Source organism: Dendrobium catenatum, unplaced genomic scaffold, assembly GCF_001605985.2.
Source record: "Dendrobium catenatum unplaced genomic scaffold, ASM160598v2 fragScaff_scaffold_455, whole genome shotgun sequence".
In the NCBI taxonomy this organism is placed as follows: domain Eukaryota; kingdom Viridiplantae; phylum Streptophyta; class Magnoliopsida; order Asparagales; family Orchidaceae; genus Dendrobium; species Dendrobium catenatum.
In genome coordinates, this window is record NW_021318917.1 from 531,024 (window position 1) to 550,680 (window position 19,657).

General features: G+C 36.2%; 1 protein-coding gene across 1 annotated transcript; it reads left to right on the top strand.

The window, feature by feature from the left end:
* Positions 1 to 12,470: 12,470 nt before the first annotated feature.
* LOC110097972 (pentatricopeptide repeat-containing protein At1g31790) lies at positions 12,471 to 13,706 on the top strand. The gene is made up of 2 exons (XM_020824657.1): positions 12,471 to 13,328; positions 13,467 to 13,706. Exons 1-2 carry the CDS (start codon positions 12,471 to 12,473, stop codon positions 13,704 to 13,706), a joined length of 1,098 nt encoding a protein of 365 aa, XP_020680316.1.
* The last annotated feature ends 5,951 nt before the right edge of the window (positions 13,707 to 19,657 follow it).

Here is a 19,657-nt window from a genome sequence, read left to right on the forward strand (position 1 = left end):
GTATTGCACTAAAACCTTTTAGTGTTTCTCCTTTTGCCCCCATAGTAAGGCGGAGAAGCCCTTACAAAATCTTTCCACCAACCCGGTAAGGTAGAGGATTGAAATAACTTTCATAAGCAGAGAACCTTGACTCCTTTTTCTCCCTCCAGGGGATGGTAGAGAATCACGAATCCCTTTCACCTTCCCCGTCACAACAGAGTATCTGGATCCTTAAACAATAAAGAGATCTTCTTCTTCCCAAAACTTCCCTTAAGAGGAATCTTGAATTCGATGGTATTAAGGTGCAGGTTTGATAAAGCAACTGTGTTAAAACCCCTCCACACTCCCTTAAAACCCCCTCCAAGGATCTTCTCCCTCTCAAACTCCACCCTTTCCTCTCTCTCTTTCATGTTTTCTCTAGAAGAAGGAAGACACAACGACTGCCAAAAATAGTTACCAATGCCTTGAGAAAGCTTAAATAGAGGGCTTTGAAAGGCCCTAAAAATTCAATTCTGTCATCAAAGATTATATAATACGCTCCTAAGATCATCATGTATGATTTGTATAAAATAATACTTATAGCTAATACGATCGACTTTTCTCTGTATGATTAGTTTAAGTATTTAAATAGATCATCCAGTATAATTATTAGATTATCCAAAATGATTAGTTCAACCGAGATACAGTTCATCCAGGATAAACCATGGGACCATAAAAATTGTCTTTGTTGATCATCCAGTATGATCCAAATCATGTAGTATGATCAGAATATCAAAATTAAGTAGGTTTCAATATTGAATAATCATAAGTTCAATTTAGCCATGATTTTCATACACCCTTTAGTATGAAGTATAACATCTTGGATGATTAGAACAAAATATGAAATTCAAAATCTTTCCTAAATTATGATTGGCAACTATTTTTTATGATCATCCTGAATGATCTGGATTATCCAGTATGATTAGTTAGATGAGCTGATCATACAGTGCAATATAAATCTTATAATATAAATAGTTTAAAAACTAAACTTCTAATTTTGACTCAATCTCAATCCCCTTAAGTTTGTGTGCATGTTCACCAAGCTAGCATACACCCTTACAAGGCTGGACTAAAGAAATAAAAAATACATCTATAAATAGTATAAAACTCTTTACAGTATAACCTATTTTACCCAATCTTGAGCCTTAAATCTTCATTGGATGGTACATGACATTTCTGAAATATTAGTACACACACAATTAAAAATATATTATAAATATATGTAGACAAAAGGATGTGAGCCAAAATATTTGTTATCATAAAAAATATAAACTCGGAGCTCAATTTGCAACATTTAAAGATATTAATCAACACTATGGGCTTCCTTCCATAATTATTTATAATAAAAATGTCAAATTTTTATCTTATTTCTAAAAAAATATTGTAGAAAATAATGGGAGCTTGATGGAGACTCTGAAGTGAAATTTTTGAATTGTATAAAAATTTAGTGCTCTATTACCCCTAAATAATGCTTATGTTTTCTTTGATATAAAAATAATGAAACATTACTTGATATATGCAAGTATATATATTGAATCAAGTAATAAAGTGATAGAGTAGAGTTTCAAGTCTACTAGGAAGTATGTTTAATTATAATAGAATACTATCTTTTACTCTAAATTCAATAACTATCCTACTAAAATAAAAATGATATTTATAGAGATTCTATCATTGAATAAAATATTTAAAATATTGGATATAATATTTATTTATTTTATTGATAAATATAAGTTTCATATCTTTCCTTATGAGACTCTTAATTATAGATATGATTCAGGGCATACACATTCTTAGATCATAGTTGAGCTTGTAGGGGTGAAAAGGAAATCTATTGATCTCCTACAATTATAATATCTTCTTAAAAACCTAGAACATTTTATATCCTATGTTTGGGCATGCAAATATCCTATCTCAACATTCCTACTTATTTTTTCATTCCTATATTGAGGCTTTAGTTAATAATTCTAATGTGTGGGATTTAAATAACTTTATATTTAACTCTCATTATCATTATCTCTCTTTAGTTAGACATTTTTTACCTGGTACAATCAATAAGTGGATTCCCCTATTCATATTAAATTAGATAGAGTTTTAGTTAATTGAAATTGGTTGAATATTTTCCTTATTCTTTTTATTATGTGGATAATCTTATGTGCTCTCATCATTCTCCTCTTATTGTGTGTAAAAATAGTTTGGTTTTTGTTAATAAGAGGTTACTATTTATGAATTATTGGTGTTTTAGGATAGAATTTTAGGATTTACATATTGATTGCTTTACTAAAGCTCCTCTTGGTAATCATATTAATGATTTTTATTGTAAATTATGTTCCCTTAAAATTCTACTTTAAAAGCAATGTTGGGCTTCTTCTAATGTTGTATACAACAACATTAATTCTCTTCAAAATTAGTAGGAAGAGTTATTAAAGATTATTCTTTCTTATCCTTTTGATCATATTCTTAATATGAGGCTTAAGAAAGTTAATGGATTGCTAAATTTTAATATATCCTTATGGACTTATTGGATTGTTCAAAGAGTTAAAGCTAAATGGTTATCGAATGGAGAGGATGACTTGGATTTCTTCTTTCTAAGATTTGGCATAGACCAAAAAAAAATTATGGTCATCTACTATCATATTGGTGTTATTTAGGATTCCATAGAGTTGGTTGTGGCTTTTGTTAATTTCTTCAAAATTTTATTTTATGCTTCTAAGTTGGTTATTCTCTTCTTCTTTTTTCCATTCTAGTTGGAAAGAAAATTCTTGAAATTAGTTTGACTTTTTTAGTGGCTCCAACTTTTATTGAGGAAATTAAAAAGGTAGTGCTCTCTAGTTATTCATCCTTTATGTCGGGTCTGCTGCAAACCTGTTTTTCATTGATTATAATTTTGATAATAACAAACAATTCTGTTTCTCTACGACTGACTTGTCTACTAACATTTTAGGACCACAAGATTAGACGATAATCAGAACTAGCTCAAGTTTGGGTAGACTAGGTCTAAGTCAGTTTGTAATGTACTTTTTCCCTTTCTTGGGTCGATTGTAACCTTTGAGGTGTCTGATGCTAAGTAATCCTACACACACACACACACACACACACACTTGAGTGATTTTTCTGTCTGAATTAGAGTTCTTTGATTTTTACTCATATCGTCCTGGACGATGTTTATATCGGCCTGGATGATAGGGTTCAAAACAAAAATCCTAATCAGGGCATCTTGATTAAGCAGCCATTATTAAGCCGATCAGCCTGGACGATACGTGTATCGGTCAGGACGATAGGCTCAAAACAGAAAGAATGAACAGCCATGATCTATTTAGGTATTCTGTATTTTTGGAAACCGGCTAAGATAATATTGTATCGGCCTGGACGATGTAACACAATTATGCCTAAATTAATCTGGTAATTAAGGAAAGCAATTAAGGCTTAATTGATACGATCACATCATTCTGGACGATCGCAGGATCGTCCAGGACGATCAGTTCAAAAAACCTTAGTTGCTCCTGGACGATCAACATCGACCAGCTCATATTCTGGGCAATGTCCTGGACGATCTGCATCGGACAGCACACGTTCCGGGCGATGTTCTGGACGATTTTCCACTGTTTCGAACTAATCGTTCGGGCCTATCGTGAGATCATTTTGGACGATAGAAACTTTTTTTGTTCTATTCGTTCCAGATCGTCTCGACTAATTAGGCTTAAATTGAACTGATCGTACAGGACGATATACCTATCATCCTGGACGATAATGTCAGCAACTTGCAATTAATGAGCTATTCTGAAGCTCTTCTATTTAAGATCTCTTGTTCAACATTTTGAACAATCTTTTGCTGCTGTCTTGACCTGAGAAAACCTAGAGGAGAGGGAGAGAGAGAGATAGGAACTTGTGAGGGGGAGTTGTGAGGGGGTTCACAAGGGTTGCACCAAGCAAGGTTCCAAGTCATCTTCTCCAGTCTTTGTCCCTTATCCTTGGAAGGGTTGAGAGAGATAAGCTTCAGCGATCGATCAAGGTTCTCTGCCTGCTTCAGAAGGAAGCAAAAGGAGTCGGGTTCTCTGCCTCGTCGGGGTTGGCAGAAAGGAGGTTTGTAAGGGTTTCTCCGTCTTGCTGTGGGAGCAAAAGGAGAGTCACCTTTTTAGTGCAATACTCGGAGGGAGCCTTCGGGGAGTGGACATAGGTCAAGTTGATCGAACCACTATAAATCTCTGTGTTCAATTTCTACTGCTTCTGCGTTCATTTAACTTTCCGTACTTTGATTTTTCATCGTGGTGATTTTGGTTTTATGTTTTGTTGCTTTGGTTTAAAGAATTTTTAAAATACCAATTCACCCTCGCTCTTTGTTAGCCTTGGGCTAGTTCTATAGGGCCTAACATCCCTAACGAACTTTCAAGTGGTATCAGAGATGCATACCATCATTACAAAGAGTGCAGGATTACTCTCTCCTGAATAATTAATCCAGCCTATCTCTCCTATCCGGTACTGGATCTTTTCACTCACACCTCTCATTAATCTCACCCTCGCAGTCCCCTTTAGTTCTGAACTTCTTTTCAAATTTTTCCCAAACCTCATCATAAATTCTTCATACACTGCCCTCACCTCTTATGTGAATCGACGTCATGTTGAGATCACATATCAAGATTGTGCTGAACTGTTGCAGCTGTCCACCACTGGGGATAAGCTGCATACCCTTGTCTCTGATCCTAAATTTGACTGGTCCACTGCAAATCACTTTCTTCGCCACACCAACGCACCCTTTCATGTTGGAGAGACAAGCTCTTTACTCAAAGATGCTAGGACAATCCAGCATGTCCTTCGCACTTCTATTATTCCAAAGGCCGAGGACCGAATCAACATCACCCCACTGCTTTCACTTACTACCTTCTACATTCTGGCCCATAGAGAGTTTAATGCTACTGACCTGATCTTTCCATACATTGATCATTTGATAACAATCCATGATCTAGGTCATAAGAGAAAACCCAACCTTGCTCTAGGACACATCATTACATATCTTCTAAAATCCAAATACAACCTTTAATATCATGCTCCGCCCAACCATCCACCACCCTTCTACTCAAACAATTCCTTCAATGTCCTTCACAGTACTCGTCTCCACCCAGGGGATGAGAAAGCACGGGGGGCCGAGGAGGAAGAGGCTCTCGCTCCAGTTCCTGAACCTGTTCCTCTCCACCAGCATTCTCAGCTGGATTAGTTGGTGGAGAGATTTAATCAGTGGGAGACCCACTTCGAGACGTACGTTGCACACCAACAGCAGCAGCACGTTGAGGAAGTGGCCCAGTTCGACAGCTATGTTGCACACCAGCAGCAGCACGACCAGGACATGGCCTGGTTTGGGACACAGTTTGCTATGTTGTCCAGTTACTTCCAGCAGCCACCACCAACACCTTCGTCAGATGATCAAGGGCCACCTTTTTACTAGTGTTTTTCTTTTTATTTATTTTTTACGTTGTAGTCTGCTTTCTTAGTTTTTAGTTTACTTCTTTTTATCCTCCTTTTTGTGATGTCAAAAGGGGAAGTAGTATGTTGTATTATTTTTTCTCTTATATATGATTTTTCCTTTTACTGTTCTGTTCTCCAGTTCCTGAACCTGTTCCTCTCTGCCAGCATTCTCAGCTGGACAGTTGGTGGAGAGATTTGATTAGTGGGAGTCCCGCTTCGAGACGTACGTAGCACACCAACAGCAGCAGCAAGTTGAGGACGTGGCCCGGTTCGACGCCTATGTTGCACACCAGCAGCAGCAGAACGACCAGGACATGGCCTAGTTTGGGACACAGTTTGCTACGTTGTCCAGTTATTTCTAGCAGCCACCACCACCACCTTCGTCAGATGGTTAAGGACCACCTTTTTACTAGTGTTTTTTCTTTTTGTTTATTTTTTACGTTGTAGTCTGCTTTCTTAGTTTTTAGTTTACTTCTTTTTATCCTCCTTTTTGTGATGTCAAAAGGGGGAGTAGTATGTTGAATTGTTTTTTTCTCTTGTATCTGATTTTTCCTTTTACTGTTTGCACTAAATTGCCATAACTGCTTGAAACTTTTTTCGTTGTGTTTGCCATCATCAAAAAGGGGGAGATTGTTGCAAACCTATTTTTCATTGATTATGATTTTGTTAATATCAAACAATTCTGTTTCTCTACGACTTCCTTGTCTACTAACATTTCAGGACCACAAGATCAGACGATAATCAAAACTAGCTCAAGTTTGGGTAAACTAGGTCTGAGTCAGTTTATAATGTACTTTTTCCCTTTCTTGAGTCAATTGTAACATTTGAGGTGTCTGATGCTAAGTAATCCTACACACACACTTGAGTGATTTTTCTGTCTAAATTAGAGTTCTCACGATCTTCACTGTTTCTCATTTTGTCTTTCCAGCACTCACTTATGGCGGATAGAAGAAGAAGGGATAAGGGCAAAGTAGAGGTGATTCAGCAATTGGGAGCAACTCGAAGAAGAAGCAAGAGCAAAGCCGCTCGTCCATTGATCATAATAAGCTCCTCTGATTTCGACAAAGAGAAAGAATCGATTGTAATAAGTTCCTCCGATTTCGACGAGAATGAAAGGCCCACTCCTTCAGCTAAGCCTTCAGCTGCCAAAAAGAAAGTGAAGGAGGAGGAATTTGAACTTTCGCTAGGCGCTAAATTGATTGCAGCGATGTTCTGGACGATTTTCTACTATTTTGAACTAATCGTCTGGGATTATCGTGAGATCATCCTGGACGATATAAAATTTTTTGTTCTATTTGTCCCAGATCGTCCCGGCTGATTAAGCTTAAATTGCACTGATCGTACAGGATGATATACCTATCGTCCTAGACGATAATGCCGGCAACTTGCAATTAATGAGCTATTCCAAAGCTCTTCTATTTAAGAGCTCTTGTTCAACATTTTGAACAATCTTTTGTTGCTGTCTTGACCTGAGAAAACCTAGAGGAGAGGGATAAAGAGGGGGAGAGAGAGAGGAACTTGTGAGGGGGAGTTTGTGAGGGGATTCACAAGGGTTGCTCCAAGAAAGGTTCCAAGTCATCTTCTCTGGTCGTCGTCCCTTGTTCTTGGAAGGGTTGAGAGAGGTAAGCTTCAGCGATCGATTAAGGTTCTCTGCCTGCTTCAGGAGGAAGCAAAAGGAGTTGGGTTCTCTGCCTCGTCGGGGTTGGCGAAAAGGAGGTTTGTAAGGGGTTCTCCGCCTAGCTGTGGGAGCAAAAGGAGAGTCACATTTTTAGTGTAATACTCTGAGGGCTCCTTCGGGGAGTGGACGTAGGTCGAGTTGACCGAACCACTATAAATCTATGTATTCTATTTCTACTGCTTTCGCATTCATTTAACTTTCTGCACTTTAATTTTTCATCGTGGTGATTTTGGTTTTAAGTTTTGTTGCTTTGGTTTAAAGAATTTTTAAAATACCAATTCACCCCCCCCCCTCTCTTGGTTAGCCTTGGGCTAGTTCTATAGGGCCTAACATCCCTAACGAACTTTCAGGATCTGGATGGTTTTACCTTCAATTTTTTTAAGAAAAGTTGGGATATTATTGGGCCTAGTTTTTGTAATGTTCTTTTATACTTCTTTAAAACTGGTTATTTATCTCAGGTACCTAAAGTTATGGCTATCATTATCATTCCTAAGAATGCTAATTCTTCTCAAAATTTTTTTTATTTTAAGCCTATTTTCTTATGTAATACTTTTTGTAAATGATTGCAAAGATTTTGGTTATTAGAATGAAAGAAGTTATGCCTCTTATTATTCATGTTTGTCAATATGGGTTTATTAAAAAAAGGATCTCTAGGGATAATATCATACTTGCTGCTAAATTATTAAGAGGTTTTAATACCAAAAGTAAAGATCAGTTCTTTTGCTAAAAATTGGATATTCACAAAGCATTTGACACTGTTTTGAGAGATATTCTTTTTAATAGGATGGCTCCAAAAGGTTTTCCTCAAGTTTTTATTTTTTGATTAAAGGTTGCATTGATTACATTTTCTTATATATTATCCTTAATGGATCTATTAATGGGTTCTTTAGTTCTTCTTCTTGGCTTCATCAAGGTTTTCCTCTTTATCCTTATCTTTAATGTATTATCATTGATACATTTTCTAATCATCTTGAAGATAAGTCTCAAGCTATTAATTTTGATGGTATTAATTCTGGTGAGCATTCTTTCTCTCATTTATTATATACAGATGATTTGCCTATTTTAGGTAAATCTTTTATTGTGAATGCTAAAAAGTTAAAGGATATTTTTGATTATTTTTATGAGGTTTTTGGTTTAAAGGTTAATCAAGAAAAAATATCATTTTTTCTAAAGGTTGTAATATTGCCGATGGCATTGGTCAGATTTTGGATATTTCTATTACTCAGAATTCTTTGAAATACTTATGTTTGCCTATTTCTTGTAAAAGGCTTTTAATTTTGGATTTCCTATCATTGCTTAACAAAATTAATGCTCTTCTTGCTGGTTGGAAAGTCAGGAATTTATCTTTTGCTAGAAAAGCACAATGCATTAACTTCGCTCTTTCTAATATTATTTCTTATTGGATTAGATAGCTTTCATTGCCTAAAATTGGTCTCAAATTTATTAAGAAATCTTGTTCTAATTTTTTATTTTATGGTGAAGTTGCTATCAGAAATATTCATATGATAGCTTGGAAGGTTGTGTGCAAACCTAAAAAGGTTTGTGGTTTAGGGATTCTAGATTTGGAGGCTTTAAGGTTTTTCTTTTGAATGCTCCCTTATTTGGCATATTGTTAAAAATTTGGGTCATTTAGCTGTTTGGGCTAAATTTAAATATATATCTTGTTGGAAGCCTTGCTCGCAAACGGATTCCGAATTCAGGAAAGATATTAGTGTTATTGTTAGGGATATTAAAGATAATATTTCGTATAACTATCCTTTATCTCTTTATTAGGATCCTTGGTTTAAAGGGAAAGCTCTTCATGAAGTTTTTATTTCTAATGTGGATAGTTTGCATAATTTTAGGACTGTTGGATGTTGGATTAATAATGATACATGGGAAGTTCTTATGCTTATTTCAGAATATATTTCTTTGGATATTTCAAGCATTTCTAATCTAAATTAGGTTTTATATTATATTTCTTGGGATAAGGTAAAGTAACCTACTTTCAAAAAAATTTATAATGCTTTTTATAATAATTTTTCTAGAGTAGATTGGTTTTATTATATTTGGCATAAAAGGTATGGCTTGAGGATCTCTTGTTTTGCTTTGATGGCTATTATAAAACGTTTAAAAATGGCCAATCTTTTAGCTAGAAGAAACATTTATGTGCCGTTAAACTGTATCCTTTATGATAAAGAGGTTGAAAGTCATAGTCATTTATTCTTTGAATGTGAATTTTCATTCAAGATTATTTCAAAGTCTGTGCATGGGTAACACTTCTTTATGCTTAGACCATGCGCCATTTATTTCATCTAGAAGAAAAGAAATGACAGAAAGAAGGATAAGAAGGTTGGTAATATGGACTCATTTTGTAAGGATTGTTGCAAATCTATACCCAAGTCCTATAATTTTGATAATAATAAATATTATTGAATTTTTTACTATTCTATTTGAATATATTGTATATATGTTTTGCCCTGCTCAATGACATTTTAGAATTACAACTCACTTGTAACCTTGACCAGCTCAAGACTGGATAGACTATGAATAAAGTATGTATTTTTTATTCTTTTTTGTACTTTTTACCTTTCTTGACTCAAATATGTTTTATGGTAGATCCTAAAGCTAAGTAACTTTGTACACACACACATACTCAAGAGAGTGAGTTGGTGATTTAGAAAAAAATTATTTTTTGAACTAATCATACATTACGATTTATATCGTAATGGATGATCAGTTAACTAGAAAATCCTAATTAGGGCACATGTGCTTAGTAAGATTGATTAAACTCATCAAACTGTACGATCCCTATCGTATATGATGACTTGTTATACTAAGCAAAATAGCTAACAAAAACAATTTAGGTAATATTTTATTATTCAAAATTTGTGTCTAATCGTACCGTATAATATGCATTGTATTGTACGATACATGACAAATCATGTTTAAATTGATCCTATGAATAGAGGAATAATTATGGTTATTTTGTTCAATTAAATCATACAGGATGATTGGGGTTGATCGTACTGTATGACTCGAGCGATGAATGGGATGATAATTAACTCTTCTTCTATCATCCTAGACGTTGTCATAGTCTTCAAATAATCATATAGGATGAACCTCCAATTTCATATTGTACGAACCGAGCTCTACATGGGATGATATTTACATTGTCACCTATCATACTGGACAATCAGTACATCTCTTGAATTGATCGTATAGGGCATTACATTTCATACTGTATATAAAGGCTGCTCTGTTCTAATCATATATGAAGATATTCTTAATCATCCTGGACGATTAGTGCATCTCATTGAACTGATTGTATATGGTTTATTTCCTTATATAGTAGTAACAAGAGTACTTTGAACTAGTACTACAGGATGATCTTGGATCATACTGGACGAATAGAGTCGACAAATTAAAATTTAGGGTTTTTTTAGTGGCTCTCTATTTAAGCTTTCACATAGTCTTGTTTCAAAGACTTTTGTTGTAAAGTGTTCTAAGGGGGACAAAAGAGGTGCTTAGGAGAGCTTTAGATGAGAGAAGAGAGAGAAAGTTTTTTGTAATGGTGATTTGTGAGGGATTTACAAGGTTTCTCCAATCAAGGTTCTTCCTCGTCTTCTTCAAGTTTCTTCCTTGATCCTTTGGAGGCTCTGGGAAGACATTTTATAGCACTAATGATAGGTTGCCTACCTTCTCCAAGAGGGAGAAAATTGATTATTGGTTATTTGCCATCTCTATGAGGGAGAAAAAGAATTTCAAGTTCTTTGCCTTCATTAGGAGGGTGGTCAAAAAGGATTTCAAGTTCTCTACCTTTATCGAGCTAGTGAAAAAGATTTTGTAAAGGCTTCTCCGCCTTGCTGTGGGGGAAAAAGAGAGACACTACTTTTAGTGCAATACCTAGAAAGAAGGTTTTCAGAGAGTGGATGTAGGTCAGGTTGAACATAACTATTATAAATCTCTGTGTGTTTTGTTCTTATTATTCTACACTTTTATTTTTCTATGATTTACTGTGGTTGACAAACTCTGATTTTCTATTATTGTGAAATCAATTTGCTACTGCATTAGGGGATTAAATTGTCTATTTTCAGATATTGAAAAGCTATAAAAAGTTTTTTTTTTAATTTTTAAATTACCCATTCAATTTCTCTCTTGGTTAGCCTCATGCTTGTTCTTTGAGGTCTCACAACCTTCTTGAACTTTCAAGGATATCAGGTTTCTGTTAGATCTAAAGTTCTTAATTGGGTTGCTTTTCCAAATCTACAACATCTTATTATTTGATTGAGGTTTTTTTTCAATCTCCAGCATCTTTCTGTTCTTTTTTTGTTGGGTTGATTTTTTTTTAATTTTTTATTGTTCTGTTTAATTGTGTTGCTTATTGTTGTTTTTTATTTTTATTTTTTTGTTAGTTGGAACATGATGTTTGGGCACCTTCTATTTTTCTTCTTTTGGAAGGTGAGATTGGCAACCTGATTTTATCTAGATAGTCTAATCTTGCAACCAAAGAAATTTAGCAGGGTCGGTTGAAGGTTTTCCCTCTTTCTTAGTCCAGGCTGTTGTACGTGTCTTTGGGCACAACTCTTCTTTGGGGTTGGCTTGTTTTCTTATTGTGGTTTTGAGTTGCTCTTATTGTGGTCTCTTTTTTTTTTTCTCTGGTTATGTTGGTTGGCTTTGTTTGCAGGTTTTTTGGTCTGGTGGAAAATTGTTCTTTTGTTGGTTTGCATCTCTTGTGGTGTCCTAGATCTTCTTTTCTTTTGTCGGTGATGGATTGACTATTTTTTGGTGGACTGCAAGATTTTATGGGAGCAACTTATCGCCTTTATTCTGATATGATGATTTCGGTTGGTCGCTTAGGACTGGTTCTGTAGATTCGGTTGGAAGATGCTTGTTTCCAGTTGGGCATTTTATCTAGCAGATCTTCCCCGTTACTTCTCTTTAGTTGCCTGTTGAGCAATTTTAGTGGATTAGTTGTGTGATTATTATCTGTTTTTTACTTTTGTTCTCCTTTTGTATAAAAGAAGTTAGTTAGTTTAGATTTGTAAGTTTTTCTTTATTTTTCTTACAAATATGTTGTTATTCTCTTGTAATATTCATTTTTGAAATGAAATTGAGCATATTTATCTCTAATTTTTCCAAAAAAAAAAAAAGGCTTATTATTACTCGGAATTTGATTTGATGCAGCAAGTAAGCCTCTGTTTTTCTGTCAAAACATTTATTTTGAGTAGTTAATTTGATGTCCTGATTTAATTATCAGAGGACTGAAACTCTCCATGAAATGATATTTATGATTCTCGCTTGCGATAATTATCAGTTAGCGCAAAATTCTTATAAAATGGTAAATCCAAAAGTGATTTCTTCAATGCCTCTCCAACAAGGCCGCTGTGAAACAAGTTGCATCATCTTCCTACATTCCATTCATTCAAAGACACCTTCGAGATGGCAATCTTCAACATTTCAATGTCTTGCCCTAGTCCAGGATCATCAACCCCTACCTTCTCTGCTGCAAAGGCCGATCCGACTTTGCCTTCCAGTTCCATCCACCTACATAGCCGAATCCGTTCCTAGCCCAGCGATTTCAGAAAGTAGGGGCAATCACTCCTCTTCCTCGGCAAGCGACGTGCTCCGTCTCATGGACGGCCTCCAGCTCCCGGTGGAGGCCGACACTTACGCCTACCTTCTTCAGGAATGCGCCCGGTCCCGCGATTTCCTTCAGGGATCCTCCGTACACGCTCACATCAGGCGTAGATTCACTGGCGGCCGTTCTCTACTGCGCCAGCCTGCCGGACTTTTCCTTGCCAATCGCTTGCTGGTCATGTACGCGGCCTGCCATCAGGCGAAACTTGCTCAACAACTGTTCGATCAAATGCCTCTTAGAGATTCCATCTCCCGGGTCATCACCATGTCCTCTCTCTCCGAGAATAACGATGACCTGGGGGCACTGCAGCTGTTTGTGGGCATGCACCCGGGAAGAGAAGATTGGTGGTTGGTGGATCCCTTGGGATTCAGAGTTGTTCTATGGACTTGTGTTCGGGCTAGGGAGCTCCATGGGCTGGTTGTCAAGCTCACAGGCTGCTCTTCCTTCATAGAGTATATGGCTCCATTGATCCGTTTCTATGCAATGTTGGAGTGCCCAGACTTATCTTTGCAACTGATGTTGGCCTCTCCTGATGATTGCGAAGAGGCTGCTTGGGTGAGCATAGTGTCAGCTTACAATAGAGTCGGTTGCTTTAGGAAGGCACTATTGATCTTTAGGGAGATGCAAATAAGAAGAAGAAGAAGAAGAAGAAGAAGAAGAAGAAGAAGAATAAGAGTTGGGGGTTATCACAAGAGCAGAAGGAGGAGATGCAAGATGCTCGCAAGCATCCTCACAGCTTGTGTGGGAGCAAATGAGGAGAAGGAAGGCTACGAGGGTGGTCAGCAGGTCCATGTGATTGCCATCAAGATTGGAGTGGATGGAGATCCTTATGTGGGTTGCAGACTGGTTGAATTGTACTCGAAACAAGGGCTTTTAATTGAAGCAAGGAAGGCATTAGAAATGGTTGATTTCAGAAGGAGACTTGAAGCGTGATGGAATGCAATGCTTGGTGGATATGCATGAGGAGGAAGTGCTACGGAGACATTGATGTTTATGCAAGGGATGAAGGATGCAGGGACAATCACATGAAGCAATTCTTAATCAAGTTTAGTGAGACTATGGTTGCAACTTCTGTTGATGTCCCTTAGTGATTAAATATACTACAGGCAAGGCTTTTCACATCTTTAAAGTTGATAAAATTAAATATATCATGAGATTTTGTTTTTAAATATCTGTTATTTTTTTGCCGCTACAATCACTGAACCCCTAATAGTTACAATAGTAGGAAGCACAAGTTTTTGTTTGTCAGAACTGATTTATTTTTTATTTTTTAATTTCTATATTGGCATATGCTAGTTGGTGGGTTATGATTGAAGTATTTGAACTTTGTGAGTCCACAGGAGAACTCATCTTGAAGTCATGGGGTCCAGCTCCATTATGGGCTCAATGGGGAGTTTCCTCCTACTCCCATAGCCGAGGACCCTCGTTATTCACCTTAATCGCTCACGGAGGAGTACCGTTGACCTTACTCACCACTACAACTATAGGGAAAGTGCCTACTCGAAGACCCATCTTTCCCTCTCATAGTAAGCTAGCCTGAAAGTAAGTCCCGCAACTTAAGCTCACTTACCTCTCTCAGCCAGGCCCCTATAAAGATCCTACGCAGTTCATTAGTGACTCCAAGGCGCCAACCCACCTTGCCCTTCTGCATTGAGGACTCACCACGCAACTCATCTATGTTCACATGCCCATCAACACTCTACATTACTGAGCTTTCCAAAGCCAATCAAATTGGGTTTGAGGAAGATTACCCTCTCTAGACAGCCAGAGTGCGACAGGTGTAGGGTAGTCTGTAGAATCATTTAGTCTTGTACCTTTTTATTCATTTTATCAATGTAGCACTCATATCCTTATAAATAAAAGGTAAAGAGGAATATTTTGGATTTTTTGGCATTCTTTATACTCAATGTTGCCTATACTCGAGCCAGCTTGCGTACTCTCTCTCTCTCTCTCTCTCTATCTCTCTCTCTCTTTCTCTCTCCCCCCTTCATTCTCATAGGTCTCCAGGTTAAAAACTCGTAGTGCTTTCTTGCTAGTACGGTTAGGTATCACCATGGTTTAAAATTGCGCAATATGAGGCTCGCCTTGAGGCCCGCCTTTGCGCAATTTCAGTAAAAAACGCCTCGATGCTTACGCCTCAAGTCTTTTTTATGAGGCTTGCGCCTCAACTTAGTTGAGGCCCGCCTTGAGACCCGCCTCGTCTCACTGGCATGAGGCTTACGCCTCATGCTATATATATTAAAACTTACATAAATCTTGATGTAAATGCCCGAAACTCTATAGGAGAGGAGGAAGGGGAGAGAGCCGTTCATCATAATGACGATTCAAATGAAGAACCCCTTAGTGATGACAGTGCTGATGACTTATGAGTTCTTATGTGATATGTCATTGCTATTTATTTTTGGAAATTGGAATTATATGTTAATGAAAAGATTTTTGGGATTTGGGAAATATAGAATTTTTAGTTGAACAACATTTCATGTTGTCTTATTATTGGGATATTTTTATTTCACTTCATATCTCATGTTTTTTTATGTTTTATATTATTCATCCATTAGTATATAAAAAATTTATCATTTTATGTTTACGCAATCTTTTGATTTTGAGGCTTACGCCTCAAAACGCCTTGAGGCTTACGCCTCGCCTCACGAATGAAAAATGCCTCAATACCCGAATACGCAATTTTAAACATTGGGCACCTATAGACATATTTGGATCCAACATTCTTATAGGTGTGGTGAGCATAGATTCATAATAATTACTAGAAGACAGACTCAACTTGATGGAAAAACAACACTGAATTTTTTGTGAAAATGGAGAACCCCAGTTACATCACTCACTAGGATCTCATGGAGATGGAAGAAAGGTTAATAAAAATGATCCAAGATGTCCTAAGACGGTTGCCTAGGCGCTCGCTGTGGGGGAGCATTTGAATGGTCATTTGACTTAGCAATTTGCTGCAGGAGGCTAGATGGCAGGGCACTAACTTTTACTCCTATTCCTCATCCCACTCGCATGGCGATGAGTGACAAAGAGTACAACCTGCCAGCTTGACAAGTTAAAAGAGGAGAACTTAAACTAACCAATTTCTTCTCAATGGAGATAGCAAAGGACGGGCCCATCCAAGGTTTAAGGTGCCACATTTGGAGTCTTATAGGGGAGATTTGACCCACTTAACCATATTACAACCTTTGAATCAATTACTTACTAACTTGACATTGATGATGCCCTTAAGTGTTGGTTGTTCTTCACGACACTCAAGGAGTAAGCTTTGAGATGGTTCACTTGCGCCTTCTAATGGGAGTCATCACTTCTTTTTAGGAATTCAAGAGAATGCTTTAAACTCAATTTGGCGGTGCCTAAAAGCCCCAAAAGAGCTCACGAGCTCCCTTAAAATAAGGTAGGAACCGGGAAAGTCTTCGATGAACTTCATCGTGAGGTTTAGAAAGAAATGCTAGAGGTGAAGGATTTGGAGCTTGTAGTTTCCTAGGCTGCCCTAACCCAAGGATTATGGGAGGGCCCTTTTTTGTTAGGCACTCAGCTTGCAACAGTCTAGAAAAATATTGAATTGTTATTGCTTAACAACAATCATGTCAATGCTGAAGAATAAAATAGAATGATTGAGTCCTTTACAACCACTCATCCAGATAAACTCGCCCATCGAAGAGATTGACAGCAAGGGAGAGTCTAAGAAAGAATTCTATCTAAGGAGAGAAGGGATAGAAGACTTAACATCCTACAAGATTATCATCACCCAGAGGACCAAAAAGTGCCCATGATATCTTGGCTGCTAAGGATTGTAAGACCACTTGCGCCTAGGTAGAAGAGCTCCCTTGGGCCACTTGCCCCTATCATGAGAAAAGAACATATCATGCCTCCACTTATCTCACCTACACTCCATTGTGAGTGTCAATGGCTGAATTTATTGAGGCTATCCAAACCATACACTTGAAGGCGAACACACACATTAGGGACACATCATGATATTGTGCCTTTCACAAAGATCATGACCATGATACAGATGATTAATGGAAGAACTCACTAAGGTTGGAAAGTTGAAGGTTTGTGCTCACCAATCTCATTTAGCACCTAGGAGAAACCCTGATGGAGAGTAATGGAGCCAACCGCCTTGCTATGGCCAATCAAACCCAACAAAATAGCTGTTCAGGAAACTTTTAATTAAAATTTGGAGGGAATTATTTAGGGAAAGAGATCTAAATTGCATTCAAATCTATGAGAGAATTATTTAGGGAAATGTGGCTGATTTGGGATGGAATTAGGGGAGCCAATTTAGGGCAAACTATGTTGTTATTTTGATTTATGCAATTTATTTTTTATGTTGATTTTTTTTGTGAGTTTCCTAGCGTGCCTAAGGTTTGTTGGAAAACTGATCTACCTCTCAAATAGTAGATCACATGTATTTTTCTTATCTTGTTGAAGAGATAATCACAAAATCAACCCCTATCTTCGTATTACTGTAGTTTCCACTCGTTTACTTTGCTATTTTTACTTTCAAGATGCATCAATTATATGAAGAACAAAGAAAAGCATGAAAATAAATTAAAGAGTTAAAAGCACAATTGCATCGTCACCCAAAAAAGAAAAAGAAAAGCAGAGTAATAATAAGATAAGAGGGATTTACATACATACTATACAATTTTTTTGTATTTACATATCTATGACCAAACTTTGATGTTTCCTTGTACAACACTTTAATGTCTCAATCAGATCAAAATGTATGCATGAAAACGTGCATTTTTTCTCTTTTGAAAGTAAATGTTAGTGATATTTTTGAATTGATTTAAATATTTAGATTTTATATAAAGAAAAATTTTATTTAGATGTTACATTTATAAATACATAAGATTTATATGGTATATATGTAAATCTTTAATAAAATAAACATGCAAGAATGTAAGTCTAAGCTATAAAGTAAACTGGACACAAGAATATTTATGTTCCACCAGCCTACACCAATGCCAAAGCTTTCCCCTGGACAAGCAACTGCTACTAGAAGCCACACTCCTTTCATGCTTGAGTCGGTGGAGAAACCATCATAATATATACACTCTCCTTAATTGGTGAGAGCAACCCAAAGACATATCCTTCATAGGCTATGGAACCCAATTCTCCAATACAAGAAATGCATTCTTTTAAAGTATTCTAAAATGGTGGTGATTAAGGCTATCACTAACAATCAAAGTAAGCAATCTCTACAAATACATTAAAATATACAAATATAAATTCAATAATTTCCGTAAATATAATTAATGATGATTTGCCTCTTCTTGCTTTCTTATTCTCCTCTTGCTATCACATTATCTTCTTCTTTTCCTATACATTGTCATTATGATTTAAAGCATCCTTCTTCAATGAAAAGCTTTTGTGATATTTTGGTCCATAAAATGACATGTCGTGTGAAGTGAAGTGAAGGTGAGTTGAGAAGCCTCCTAAACTAAAATTTTATATATATATATATATATATAATCAAGAATCTCTCAGAAAGTGGAAAAGTGCAGGAAATCTCAAATTAATGATTGATGAAGCTACATTTAATTTCTCATTCTTATTTGAATCGAAACAAAGTCCAGGAAAGAAGCACCATTCTATGGACACAGACAAATCGCGTTATGTGATAACAAAAAGTATATTAGTTCTCAATGAAGTACATAGCAGGCAGATATACAATTATACATTACACCGGCTCCCATGAGAAGAAAAAAGTTAGAAGCTTTTAATACAAAATATTGTCAAGAAATCTAAGTAAAACAACAAAGTTGATGCACTTATATTCAAAATTAAAAACATTTATATTTTAATTGCAAGATAACTGTTTTTTAATTAAAATACTACTCAAGCTCATTCCTTTTCCTAAAAAAATTAAGATATTTTTATTTGGAACATACGTCCTTTAATTTTGCAGCGTAAATGGTAATTTTTGTACAGTTATGACATTTACTAAATGTGTCCCTTCAACATTCTTTTGATGTCCTCAATTTCATAGTTAATACCAAGTAATGGGCTTAGTCAAATCTTAAACAAGGAAAAAAAAATTCTGAGCTTCCAGAAAATTAATTTTGCATTATCTTCTTTTTTTTTTCGTCTATGGCTTCAAGCCTTTGAAATAAGATGTACAATCCTTTATTTTGATTGCATGGATATTTCAAAATTTTAATGCTTCTTTATAGCCTCTCATTTCAACAACGGCTGAAAATTTGGAGAGTCCTCTCTAGCTGTTCTATGTCAGAACCTGGAACGTCTTCTATGTTGGAGCCATTCTTGTATAATTTGAAAATAGGCACTGAACTCACATTCTCTGAACTTACAATGCTAGCTTGTTCCTTCATGTTCACCTGTATGGATATCAAACTGAGAAAATAGTAATAAAAAAGCCTAAGAAATATACATCAATTAATAAAAGAAAAAAAAAACGAACATTAATAAGATGGAATACTGTATTATTACTGCCATAAAATTATCCAAAGAAATGACAGTTTGTATTGAACTTCAAAATTTTCTTAAATTGCTCAGGATAGGCTGATTCATTGTAGATCAGGATAGAAGGCAAAATAATAAAATGTAGAAACACGGTTAATTAAAAGACATTTAAAATGTAATAGAAAATAGCATTAAGCATCATTTTATCTTCTCAAAAAATTTAAACATTTTCCGTTTACAATTTGATATCTTGTCTTGCTGGTTTCTTGGTCTAATACAAAACGTAACTGGTCATCCTGATCCAATGTTTTTTTTTTCCCTTTGGTAAAGATGCTTGTTTACGTGGTTTGGGGTCATGGGGGTAGCAGTGCATGCTTGATAAGCTATATGTAGTTCTTTCCCTCTCCTGCACTGTGTGAGGACCACCCCTTAACATTTTATTATAA

Coding starts and splice junctions, on each gene's coding strand:
- LOC110097972 (XM_020824657.1), top strand. CDS start 12,471: ATGGTAAATCCAAAAGTGATTTCTTCAATGCCTCTCCAACAAGGCCGC. Junction 13,329..13,466: donor ATTGCGAAGAGGCTGCTTGG/GTGAGCATAGTG, acceptor GGTTATCACAAG/AGCAGAAGGAGGAGATGCAA.